This window comes from Pelodiscus sinensis, chromosome 19 (genome assembly GCF_049634645.1).
Source record: "Pelodiscus sinensis isolate JC-2024 chromosome 19, ASM4963464v1, whole genome shotgun sequence".
Classification (NCBI taxonomy): Eukaryota; Metazoa; Chordata; order Testudines; family Trionychidae; genus Pelodiscus; species Pelodiscus sinensis.
Genome location: NC_134729.1, coordinates 16,586,707 through 16,599,364, shown reverse-complemented (window position 1 = coordinate 16,599,364; position 12,658 = coordinate 16,586,707). Strand labels below are relative to the sequence as shown.

The 12,658-nt window shown below is 61.4% G+C and overlaps 1 protein-coding gene across 6 annotated transcripts in view; it reads left to right on the top strand.

Moving 5' to 3' along the window:
• Positions 1-12,658, top strand: part of SBNO2 (strawberry notch homolog 2) — a 121,697-nt gene that overhangs the window by 103,452 nt on the left and 5,587 nt on the right. For all 6 annotated transcript variants that reach the window (XM_075902659.1, XM_075902658.1, XM_075902660.1 and 3 more), the window contains 13 exons: positions 655-752; positions 3,546-3,628; positions 4,578-4,778; positions 6,091-6,266; positions 6,754-6,885; positions 7,309-7,444; positions 8,000-8,112; positions 8,903-8,974; positions 9,714-9,822; positions 10,791-10,865; positions 11,133-11,276; positions 11,825-11,919; positions 12,503-12,595. In XM_075902659.1, coding sequence (XP_075758774.1) covers positions 655-752; positions 3,546-3,628; positions 4,578-4,778; positions 6,091-6,266; positions 6,754-6,885; positions 7,309-7,444; positions 8,000-8,112; positions 8,903-8,974; positions 9,714-9,822; positions 10,791-10,865; positions 11,133-11,276; positions 11,825-11,919; positions 12,503-12,595 — 1,527 coding nt within the window. The remainder of the gene's footprint in view (positions 1-654; positions 753-3,545; positions 3,629-4,577; positions 4,779-6,090; positions 6,267-6,753; positions 6,886-7,308; positions 7,445-7,999; positions 8,113-8,902; positions 8,975-9,713; positions 9,823-10,790; positions 10,866-11,132; positions 11,277-11,824; positions 11,920-12,502; positions 12,596-12,658) is intronic.

Sequence of the window (12,658 nt, the reverse complement as noted above, 5' to 3'; positions counted from 1 at the left end):
TGGTCAAACTCCTTTGAATGTGGAGGCCCAGATGTGCATTGTATAGAACGCGACCTCTGTACAAACGGAGGGGTGGGGTAAAAGCCTGAATGAGGGTATCTTCAGGCACGTGGGCGCTAGTCTGATTGTGCACAATGAAAAGGCAGCATATATCGTCTTACGTCATTGACTTAAAGGTGCCTCGTCTCCGTGGGCGAAACCAGGATTTCAGGTGTTTAATTTCCCCCCATTCAGAACAAAGGCTGCTTGATGTTTCATGGTAAACATGAGCAAACGTTCCGGAAATAGAATTCGGAGTCGACTTAGAGCTGCCAGGTGCTGGGTTCTCCATGGGTAAATGCACGTGGTCTCGCAGCCCTTTGGACGGGCTTTGGCAATTTCAGAGAGAGATGCCAGGGAACTCCAGTGGCTGTAACAATGAAGCATCATCCCAGTGTTTAGCCCCGCAGGTGCACGTAGAACCCGAGGCGTGGAGAGAGAGCATCTCAAGATTCAGGGCCAAGGTCTCCGTGTGTGCCTGGGGCACTGGGGTTCAGGTAGAAGGTGCTGGCAAACGTCATCCCTTCTGGAACCGGGCGTGTGGCAACCCTGCAAAACACAGCGGGGCCTCCTCTCGCTAACGCAGAGCCGCGCTGCCCTTTGATTTCTCTCCAGTGCATCGTCATCGGGCTCCAGTCCACCGGCGAAGCTCGCACCAGGGAGGTCTTGGACGAGAATGACGGACACCTCAACTGCTTTGTCTCCGCTGCAGAGTGAGTTGACCCCCTTGTGCTTGGAGGGGCAGGTAGCATGGGAGGCCTCCTGTGGTCCTGTAAACACCGTTCCTCAAGCCTCAAACACGCTTCACCTCCAGAGGCCATTCTGCTGGGCTGTTGAGAGACTGTGCTAAATCCGAGGGCAGCAGCCTTGCACAAGCAGCTATTGTAGCTGCACACACACGAGGGCAGCCAGATGCGCAGGAGGCTGACTTGTGTACCCACATACAGGTTCGCATGGGCACAACAGGTGCATGCGCATTTCTGGGGGAGCCCACCCTGGAAAGTACGGCTCTCCCAGCCGTGGGAAGAGAGCAAATACTTTTCAAGGTACAGGATTAAAAATAAGTGAGCAAGATAATCTGATTGAGACAGATATTGAGATCTTACAGGCATGCTGTGGGGTGAAATCCCTTCCCTCCCTCGGTCCCCCCTGAATTTTGGACAATCTCTTGATGTCCCACCAAAAGTCCTGGTTTCAGGAATATTGCCTTTCAGCATGAGTCCAGAGCAGAATCCGGATTAGCTCACCTTGCCCCTAGTCTGCGATGGTTTGATTGGCGTGTTTCTCTCTCCATTGATTGGAGAGCGGATTGCACCCAGTGCCCAGTCAGCTGTGTTTGATGGGGGCATCTTAAAAAGCACCGAGTCCCATTTTCCAAAGTGTCATGGGCTTTGCGGGAGCCCAAGTCCTCGGCTTTCAACTCGCTTCGATGCTTTGAAGATGGTCCCTTATCCCATGAGCCCAGCTGCCCCTGCATGTCAGGTGGCAGGAAGCCCAAGTGACTGGCTGGAGCAAGCCCCGGGCAAGAGGCGCTTCCTTAGGGCCTGGGCACCCAGCAGGCTGCTGTTAGATTTCTGGTTTTGCTTACCTCGCTGTTCACTGCTGATGGGCAGAGCTGGAGTGAGCCGTGACGTGCAGAGTAGCTCAGCCTTAGCCTCTCCCAGGCCAGGGGCGCCAGTCCGCACCCTGTCCCCCTCCCCCTGAGCAAACCCACTGGAGTTGGAGAGCTGCGTAAGACAGGCCAGGAGAGGTTGTCGGAACGGATCGTGGCGGTCCCTTCTGGCTCCTAGCTCTGCCTGTCAGAGGTGAAGCGCTGCTAACGACCACTCGTGCTGGCCGTCTCAGTCCCCTTCCGGTGGGGCGGGAGTCTACTTGCGGGGCAGAGCCAGTATCGAATGAGGCTGCTGCTTCCTGGGTCTGAAGCTGTCAGTGATGGGGGCTGAGGGGAACGTGGCCGCACAGGAGCAGTGGGGTGAATGAGGCTGACACACCAAGGGAAGGCTGTTTGGCGTCTACAAACCCGTGCGGGTGGGGATCCCAGGGGAGCAGAGGGAGAAAACACAGTTGGTCGACAGGCTGGGTTTCATAGCAAGGGACTCAGCCCCGGGACCCTGGCTGGAAGGAAGGACCATGCCTCCACCTTCTCTGGGCCGTAGATCTCCACCCAGAGCCAGTCCGGCGCCTTCCCAGTGCCACCAATAGCTCTCGTTTAGCTCCCACCCTTCTGTTCCTCCAGGCTGTGGTGTTTCTGCCCCTGTCCCTGTCGCACCTCCTGTGGTGGCCCAGCCTGGCCCGAGAGCCCCTCCTCTCTTCCCCAAATACCCCTGGCTCCCAGGGGTGGGACTCATGCCCGTACCTCTCGGCTGTTGCTTTCCATATTTGTTTCAGCCCAAACTCATTCAGCGCTGCCCTCCCCCTCCCCCGCAGTCCAGCCAGCATCGAAGCATTTACTCTTTCGTTTGCCATGCGGCCCACAAACGCCTCCATTTGATTTCCACCTCTTCTGATTTCTCCATCCACCTAGAGCCACAGCGTGTTCTCACTGGCCAGGCCCGGCCGGTGAGCAGTCCCCCTTAGGTCAATCAAGGCATGTTCGTTAGCTCTGGACAGAGAGTCTCACTTCAGCCAGGATGGTCACACGGCCCAGGGTCGGCACCTTTAGGCCACGCAGCGCTCGAGGAGACGCTTTAGGTGTTGGAACATCCCGGTGTTTGCAGTAATAATGGAACAACTTCCTAGCAGAGAGCGCGTCGCACTTCACCCCTTGCTCCGGTGTGCTCTGAAGGTTGTGCTGGTTTGGCCTGTCTCCTGGCAGTGCAATGCCCGTGGCATTTTGTGTGTGCTGCCTCCATCCAGCAGGAGTAGCAGGCAGTGTAAAGCAGAGAGCAGTTCTCCACCTGTAGAACAACACAGGGCAAGCCCTCAGCGCAGGCCTACACAGCAATCCATCCCCCGGGGCTCGATTTAGCGGGTGTAGTAAAGACCCACTAAATCAACCACTGATCACTCTTGTCAGCTCCGTTACTTACTAGAAGGAGACACATAAGGGAAGTAGATGGGAGAGTTTCTCTCCATCCCCCGCAGTGGAGACCCCCCAGCGACTTGACCTCAGGTCTGGCGACTCCTGCTGTGCTATTCGTGTAGCTGGCGTTGCATTCCTTAGGTCGACATTGCCCTGCCCTCCGTGAGCGTCTCGCAAGGCCAGGGTCCTGCCGGAGCCGGCCGAGCTCTCTGGCAAGGCCAGGGTCCTGCCGGAGCCGGCCGAGCTCTCTGGCTTCGCTCCCAGGGGTGGCCAGCCGCCGCCACCCTGCCGTTCCAGCTGATGCCATCCCTCCGCTCCAGCGACACTAATCGGTGATCGCTCGGCGCCACTGCCAGTTACCGAACGCTTGGGTTAGCGCCTTTCCCCAGGACACAGCTCCCTCTCTTCGTGCCCGCTGATAGACTGTAACCAGCAGATGTTCCTGCTCCTGGTAGCTAGAATAAATTTTGCATCTTACTTTCAGAGGCGTCTTTCTATCACTAATTCAGAAGCACTTTCCTTCAACCAAAAGAAAGAGAGAAAAAGGAACTGGCATTAAAAGAAAACGTAAGATCGCCTTCCACGCCCACCGCCTGACCTCCTGCCTCTCCGCCTCACCCCAGCTACTCAGCCTTTTCTCCGCCTTTGCCTTCCCCACTTGACGCTTTGCCTTGGTTTGGGTTTGCCCTCCCTTAGAGGCCTTGCTACAGGCATCTCCCGCAGGCATGTCGCTAGCGACAGCTCTCCATGTCCCCTCCCCCACCACTCTGCACCCTTCCCAGGCCCGGGATTGCCCGTAGCTGGGCCCTCTGCAATGCAGACTGCTAGACTGACAGGCAGATTGCGCTAGCCCCCCAGCCGCGCGTCCAAGGCCCTCTTGCAGCGAGGGGGTTTTCTCCTGTGCCCCTTGCACGTAGAGTGGCAGGTGACCTGGAAAAGGCTCAGGTCTCTGCCCTATTCCCAGCCACAGCTGCAGGTAAGAACCGTCTCCTGTGCCACCCGTGGTCCCTCTGTGCCAGGTTGCCTCGCAAGCAGGTCGGAGCCCAGCTCTCAGGCCAGGGCTACAGGCGGGAAGGGGGCTGGCACACGGGGAGAGTGGCAAAGGCTGATTTGCAGGTTGCCCTGTTGCAGGGGCTCCCTGTCAGCTGAGGCGCCGATCTGTGACACCTGGCGTGCCGGGGCAGGTCTCGTTGCCCCGAGACGACTAGTTTTCCTTCCTGCAGCACTAGAGCACCAGCCCCTCTCGCTTCCTAAAGCTTTTCTGTTGGGGACGGTCAGACCCGAGGGAGGAGAGGGCAGTAGCTGAGTTCTGCCTTGCGCACGCCTGGCCCGCCGAGAGCACGGTCAACGTGCCCATCTTCAGCGCTGGCTCGTTCCTCCCTCTCTCTTTCCCTGGGCCCAAAAGGCTGCCCTCTCTCTGCTCTGCCTTTCGCTTGGGCCGACCCAGCTCCCCGGGGACCGCTCCTCCGTGTTCTGTGCTGCCCCGCCCGCTGACGCGCCTCGCCTTCCCGCGTAGGGAAGCAGAAAGGCCGCTGCGCCAAGGCCCCGAGGTGCCTGTACGACCTGGTGGGCGTGATCAAGATCAGCGATGACAGCAGCACGGATTCGGACATGGGGCTGGAAAGCGACTTCAACTCCTCCCCGGAGTCCCTGTTCGACGGCGACGACGTCATCTTTGTGGAGCACACCTACAACGGCTTCGCGTGCGAGGACAGAGGTGAGCCCGGCCCGCCGGCTGGGGCCACGAGCCCGGGAGACGAACGTCTGGGCGTGTCCTGCTCTCGTGCGTGTGGGGAACGTTCCCAACGGGCCTGCCCCGGCTTGGCTTAGCCTCCCCTTCAGCCCGGCTCGTCACTTGGGCAGCAAAATCCCGTTTCTTCGGTTACTTGGTCTAACGGGTCAGCCGCTTAAATGGAGGCGGTCGGGGGCTGCTCCAAGCCAGCAGGCCGCTGGTTAACCGTAGCTAGTCAGTACCAGTAAGGGTGATGCTGACTGGTTAACTGGTTGACCATTCACATCCCTGTCGCTCATGGTGTCTCCTCAGGGCTCCTCCTGTTGTCTGTGGCAGTGGCTGCACTTCCTCAGTGGGCGTTGGCTGGCGTCGCGCCCACCAGCCCCCAGGCCATTCCGTGCGTCTCTTCAGGGAGGCTGAGGGGATTCCTGCAAACTGTCTCCCCTCCCCGTTGTTTCAGGCTTGCTCGGCTGCCCAGCGCCTCCCAAATCGGGGCGCCCCGGCTCCCGTGCTGGCGGCGAACTGACGTCTAGTACCTGCTTGTGGGCACAGTTGGGAGTGGGGGCTGTGGTGGAAGGTGCCTGCCGGAGGGATCTGGCCTGCTGGCTCCCCTTCCGCAGTGTGGGGGAGCGGTTCTGGACTCACCCTCAGCAGTCCCCACTGGGGGGGTGTCTGTCTACACTTGCACCCTCTGTCGAGAGCGGGATGCAAATGAAGCTGGGATTTAAATATCCCGCACTTAATTTGCATAATCGTGTTATGGCACTATCTCGAAATACAAAACGCGGGGTAGATGTGGTTATTTCAGAAGAAAACCCTTCTTCTGATATAACCAGGGCTCGCCAAACCGCGGCCCCGCTCACCAGCCGCGCTGTCCGGTGATCTTCACATGCACAGATCACCCGAACCCAGCTCTTCCGGGTTGCAATCTATTCGCCCCGGGCAAGTAGACTGCATTATTTGTCGAGCCCTGGAAACAACTGGTAAACCCCAGTTTATGAGGTTTTAGGAGGTTTAACGGTAATTTTGGAAGAAGGGTTTTCTCCCGAAATAACCGCATCTCCCCGCGTTTTGTATTTCGAGATAGTGCCATAATGCGATTATGCAAATGAAGCGCGGGATATTTAAATCCCAGCTTCATTTGCAATTTCGAATCTCTTCATTTGCATCCCGCTCCCGAAAGAGGGTGCAAGTGTAGACAGACATACCCTGGGATTCAGACAGACCCTTCCCCCCCGGCGGCTGTCCCCCGCAAGGCCCTGGCTGGACTCTAAGCACTTGCCCTTGGACATTGCAGGCAGCTTGCCCCTGCCAGGGCCCCAGAAGGAGGCGCATGGCCCCGGAGTGCTGGAACAGGTGGAGAAAATGAAGCAGGACCTCCTGTCCCAAGTCAGAGCGCTGGGCAGAGAGCTCCCCCTCAACACCCTGGACGAGCTGATCGATCACTTCGGGGGCCCGGAGCACGTGGCAGAGGTACCAGCCTGGGGCTCGGCAGCGGCCGTCCGGCGCTCCCACCACTAGAGGGCGCCCTGACGCCAGGCCTAGGCGGGACTGAGCATTAACACTGGGCTCCGTGGTTCACCCTCGCGCCTGCACTGTCTCTTGGGGGGTGATGGCGGGGGAGGGGAGCTCCTTGAGCGATTTTCTGTCCCCCCCCCCCCTCTATGCTTTCTGCATTATCTCCCTCCCCTTGAACCCTGGGTTGTATCCTCACCCCGGGACTGGCTGGGACCCCCCATGTATTTACTGTGCTTTTGACACTTTGCCGTGACTTTGGACTAGTTACTTCACTGCCTCAGTTTCCCTAACTGTAATTCCTTTTGGGAGCATTTTACTGCTCCAGGCCTGGCCAGTATCAATTCCTGCCCATGTGCTTCCACAATGCTCCATTTCACTCTGTGCGCCCCGTCTGTCTGTCCGTCCCATTAACGACCTGCTTCTTCCCTGGTGGGCCACGCAGATGACTGGCCGGAAAGGCCGGGTGGTGCGCAGACCCGATGGCTCCATCAAGTACGAGTCCCGGGCCGAGCAGGGCCTCTCCATAGACCACGTCAACCTGAAGGAGAAGGAGCGTTTTATGAGTGGGGAAAAGGTGGGTGAGGCTCTGGAGCAGAGACCCTGCAGCTGCACACGGAGAGAACGTGACTTGGCATTGGCTTGTGGGTCCTGCCCCAATGCATGATGGGGCCTTGCAGTCCCTCTCGCCCCCAGAGGTGTGTGCACATGGCAGTCCCGCCGTGCTGCACCCCGGGAGCCTGGTGCCCGACCTGTCCCTTTCCAGCAGCCGAGAGCTGGGTGTAACAGGCCAGCCCCTCAGACCCATAAAAGGAGTGTGAATTTCGGGGGCCTGATGTGCTGGGGAGTGGCACAGGGGCAGGGGGCTTCCCACGGGTCAGGCCTGACCGTGTCCTGGGGTTTCTCTGCCGCAAGGGCCTGCCTCGAAGGCTTTCCCCGGAGCCGTCTCCCAGCTCTCCGGGAAGGCCAGTGCGCCGGCTCAGCCCTGCGTCTCTCCTAGCTCGTGGCCATCATCTCGGAGGCTTCCAGTTCGGGGATCTCTCTCCAAGCAGACCGGCGGGTGAGGAACCAGAAGCGCCGTGTCCACATGACCCTGGAACTGCCCTGGAGTGCAGACCGGGCCATCCAGCAGTTTGGTGAGCACTGAGCTTCGTGGCCCTATCGCCATCTCCCTCCGCTCGTAGGCCACGGGGGACGTTCAGCCTGGCCCTATGCTGGCCCCCCCGGGAGCCTGGCTGTGTGGGTGGCCCTGGAACAAGGGGCTCCTGCTGCCTCCCAGGAGCTAGTCCAGGCACAAGGCAGCTGTGATCAACTGACCCTGAGGGAAAGGTGCAGGAAGGAAGAGGAAGCAGCTGGCCCGGCCCCCGCCTGTCCTCACGAGCGTGGTAGGGGAGTGTCCGGCACAACTGGGCAACGGGAGCGATTTGTGCCTGGCGAAGCTGCTGGGCTCCTGGAGCGGTCAGGGCAGTGGCCCTGCTCTGACACAGCCAGGGAGCGGGTCTGGGCCACACAAGGGCAAGGAGAGAACACTCCCCCCCGACAAGTCTGGGTTCTGTTCCAGAGCCGGTGGGCGCTCCCAGGGAAGCGGTCAGACGCTGTTCCTCGCTTCCTGCTCAGCAGCTGTTCCGCACGCTCCTGGTGCGGTCGGCCTCCACCTCATCCTCCCTCTTTGCACCCGCGTCTGTCCCCAGGTCGCACGCACCGATCGAACCAGGTCTCCGCTCCGGAGTACGTCTTCCTCATCTCCGAGCTGGCCGGGGAGAGGAGGTTCGCGTCCATCGTCGCCAAGCGCCTGGAGAGCCTCGTAAGTGCCCTCCAGGGTAGCCAGGAGGAAAGCCCCTGCTGGCTCTGAATGCGTCCGAGCGAGTCTGCTTCCAGGGCCCCTGTGGTCCCCCCGGGAGCTGAGAGGAGGGAGCCCCCCCCCCCCGCTCCTGCTTTGCCTGGCAGGCTGCCACTTCTGCTGCGGAACGAGGAGGCTGCTCGCCAGCCTGCGGAACGGGAAGTGCAGAGCAGCTGATGCCGTCGGGACGGGAGGGGAATTGCGAGGCAGCAGCACGTGGGTCGGGGTGCTGGAATTTCCCAACAGAGGGTGGTTAACACCCATCCCGTTCCCATAAGGAAACAGACTGATGACAGTGAATTATCCTTGCCGTCATTAGTGTTTCATCATTGCTATTGACGCCGCAAAGCTCTCCGTTCCCATCCTAGCACCTCCCCGCCTGCCCTCTGCTTATCTGTGCAACCGGCTCTGCGCTCTCACCACCCCCCCGGCTATTCACGGCAGCCCACGTTGAAGGGGACCCGCACCTGAGAAGAGTGGGTGTGATCCAACCGCTGGGCTGAGACTGAGCTTTGCGTCTCCCTCCCTTGCGTCTCCCTCGCCTCAGTGCCGGGAGGAAAAGGCATTTTCCAGGTGCCAGGGCTGGCTTGAGATGATTTCCAACAGTCCGTCGAACCCTGGTGCACGTTGCTGAGGCTGGTCGGATACAGGCCCCTCTGGTGCGGGGTCCCCTTAGTGCCCATTGCTAATTGGGGCTTAGCTGAGCGGTTGCTTTTCCCACTGGGTCTCCCCCAACAGTTCTCTGTGCTTGCAGGGCGCCTTAACTCATGGAGACCGAAGAGCCACCGAGTCCCGAGACCTCAGCAAGTACAACTTTGAGAATAAGGTGACTCAGAACAGTCCCGCACGGTAGCTTTAGCAAGCTTAAAATAGCCAGGGCCCATTGGGAGGACTGGGATCGGGGCTCTTGGTTTTGGCACAAACCACAAACATACGGCGAGTGTAAGGAGAGAGCTGTAGGGACCTTGATCCTCATAACACCCGGCAGGAAGGAGGGGGTATATCTCCTGGCCCTGTGCACAGGGAAACTGAGGCAGTGACTCTGCACAGCTAGCCTACACACACAAAGGGAGTTTGGGTTGGGGCCAGGCCCTCCGAAGCTCCCAGGAATGGTAATACCCTTCTCAGCAGCAGCAGATCTCAAAGCGTTCTCCAAGGGACGGCGGTAACAATCCCTATTTTACAGGGGGGAAACTGAGGCACACAGCGGGGAGACTTGCCCAGGTTCACCCAGCAAATGTACAGCAGAGCTAAGAAGAGAACAGGTCACATGAGCCCCAGCCCAGTGCCCCATCCACTAGGGCACGCTGCCTCTTCCCTGTGCTTAGGACATGCCTCTCCTAGGGGCTGGAGAAGACGCCTGGGCAGGCCAGTTGCCTGGCGTGTCCGTGCCCATCAGGTTCTTGGTGGACGTGCCTCCGGTGGCTGCATCTCCTGGGATGTTCATGCTCGCCGCCCCTTGCTGGGGAAGGCAGCATCCCAGGTGCCTTCTCCGCCCCTCCCGGGGGCCGCGAGCTCGGCAGAGAACCGCCCGGCCCCATGTGCCTGTTCTCTCCTCTCCACAGTACGGGACCAGGGCGCTCGACAGGGTCCTCACCACCATCTTCAACCAGGCGAAGAGCAGAGTGCCTCTGCCCCAGGAGTACCAGGGCCGGGAGGCCGAGTTTCTCCACGGTGAGACCATTCCGGGGGCTCTACTGAGAGTGCCGGCTCCGATGGCCCTGCCAGGCCAGACAGCGCGGGCCCGCAGCTCAGTTCGTTGCTCTCCACCGGGCAGGGCACCGAGGGCCCAGCTTGGCAGCTAGAGACTGAGGCAGGGCCGGGGCAGCTCGGGGATGAGCAGGTGGCAGGGGGCGGGGATGCAGATGTGGGATCTTTCCTTACCAGGGTGTGTCAGTACAGGGCAACTGCGCCTGTATTTCCTCCTCATGGACCAAGTCACCCGCGCTGGGCTCCCGGCTGCCCCCTCCCTTGGGGGTCGAACCGCGCCCCCCCCCAGTGCAGCGTCAGGCCTGTGCTGAATTGCCCAGCAAGCAGACGGCCTGTGCAGGCCTGCCTGGTCTCCCCCACCCTTCCTCAGCAAGCACCTTCATCTTCCGGCAAAGCGCAATTAGAGAATCATTAACGTGGTAAAAACTCGCCTGCTTGCTAATGAGCTTCCCAGTGATCCCGGCCGCGCCCTGGTGGGAGTCAGCCTCCCGGGTGCCCCCGGGACCAAGCGAGCAGATTACGCGGCTCGGCCCCCTTCTCTGGGCAGCTCAGGCCCTTGACCCCGTCCTGGTGTGTCAGTGACCTGCAGCCAGTGTCCCCCAGGAAAAGGGCCGGGCATCGGCACAGCCGGGCTGCTACGTTTCCTGGGAAACCCCGACTCACTTGCGGCCCCACTTGCTTCTTGTCGGGTACCGTGTTCCCGGGAGCCCTTTGACACTCGCGGGGTTTGCCTGGGTCCCGGCTGCCCTGGGAGGTCACAGCCCCCGCTGTGCGTGTTGTGCCAGGGACGCCCTTGCGCCTCGCCTGCCGGAGCCTTTGCGAGGAGCTGGCCTGCTGTCGCTGCTAGCCGGGCTGCTGTGCTAAGGGGCGCCTGGCCTGGGGTGGGGTGGCAGCCGGCTGACTCACAAAAGCTTCCCCTTCTGCCATTGCAGAAATGAAACAAGGTCTCCTGTCGGTCGGGATCTGCTGCAAGGAGATGAAGTACGGCTACGCCTCGGTGGAGAAGGGTGAGTGGCCATCCCTGCTCCCGGCCTGCGGAGGGACAGGCCGAGAGGCCCAGCTCCCGTAGCTCTGCAGCCTGGGCCAGACGCGGCACCAGGGACGTGCCACAGGGCTTGGCCACCGGAACAGAGCCTCTCGCCCAGCCCGGCACAGCCAAGCTCTGGGGTGCCGGCAGCGTTGGTCCTGCCAGGCTGCCTGCTGCGGAAAGCCGAGGTGGGGCGGGGGTGGCCCTGAGCACCGCTGAGTCCCTGCCCTCTCCGGTGCTCTTGCAGACTGCTCCATAACCAAGTTCCTGAACCGCATCCTGGGCCTGGAGGTGCACAAGCAGAACATGCTCTTCCAGTACTTCACCGACACCTTCGACCACCTGATCGAGAAGGACAAGAAGGAGGGCAAATACGACATGGGCATCCTAGGTAGGGGCCCTGTCCCCCGCTGGCGATCCCCTCCCCGCAGCCGCGCTGGCTGGCTGCAGTGAATAAACCTGTTAGCGCCTGACCCGGTCTGGGCTTCACACTCCCGTGACCCCGCAGGCTGGGGCCCAGACCTAGAGAGCCTGGGGCAGCGCCTGTCAGGAGAGCAGATTCCAACCCCCCTGCTCAGGTGCCCCAGCCCAGAGCGGCTTGCCGGGGAGGCTGTTGGTGCACAGTGCAGGTAGAGGGGGCAGCCCTGAGCTGGAGGGGTGGGCGCCCTGGCTTGGTGCTTGGGATGGGCTGAGGGAACGGCGTCTCCAGGCCCTCGGTGCTCCTAGAGGAGATGGGGACTCTTCTTCCCCCCCCCCCTCGAGCCTGTCCAGGGCCTGCCGTGACCGGGAGGCGTTGTGGCACCGGAGGCAGGGCTGAACCATGCAGGGCTCCTGGGCACGGCTGGGAACCCTGGCAGGAAAGGGGGTGCCCGGCTGGGACACGGAGCTCTGCCACCCACCAGCGGTCTAAGGCCGCGTCTCCGGCTGCTGCCTCCACAGACTTAGCCCCTGGCGTGGACGAGATCTACGAGGAGAGCAAGGAGGTGTTCCTGACCCCGGGGCATCCCCAGGACGGGCAGGTGGTGTTCTATGAGGTAAGGCCTCTGCCAGGGCAGCCCTGAGGGGGACCTGGCGCGCAGCCGCCCTCAGGCAGCCTCGCTCCGCTCCTGTTCCCGGCCTGCGTCTGGGCGCTCCCTGGCCGTGGCCAGCTGTGCAGCCGCAGGGGTCTCTGCCCACAGGCTGGTATGGGAGTGGTGCCGGGAGGCTCCGGTCGGGGATCATACGCAGGATCCCAGAGGAGTCCCTGCCTCAGAGCCCTGGTGGCGAGCCAGGCACGGGGGCCCAGCACAGCGGGTGTGTTTGCGTCAGCCAGTTGGCTCACCCCATGCTAGCACCAGCCCTGGCGCCTCTTCCTGCCTGAGCCCGGGCAGCACCGAGCCTAGCCCTGGTTCCCTGAGCTGGCGCGCCGGCCGGCACCCCCTCCCCAGCTGTCTGCCCCCCCTTGCCTTGGCAGGGGCCAGAGGCTCACATCTGGTGCTGGCATGGGCCCCTGGGAAGCCAGGGCTGCTCATCGCTCCCCCCCAGAGGGGGGTGTCTGGGTCCATCTGTCCGTGTGTGCAGGGGCGGGCTCCGCCTCCTGCCACCCACAAAGCACGGGGCTCTCCTTCGTCCCGTTAGATCAGCGTCGACAGAGGCCTGAAGTGGGAGGAGGCCTATGAAAAATCACTCCAGCTGACCGGCTCCTACGACGGCTTCTACCTCTCCCACAAGGTGAGCTGCTTCCCGGGGGGCTGGGCCGATCGGTGCCTCTCTGACCCCTCCCCGTGTGGGAAG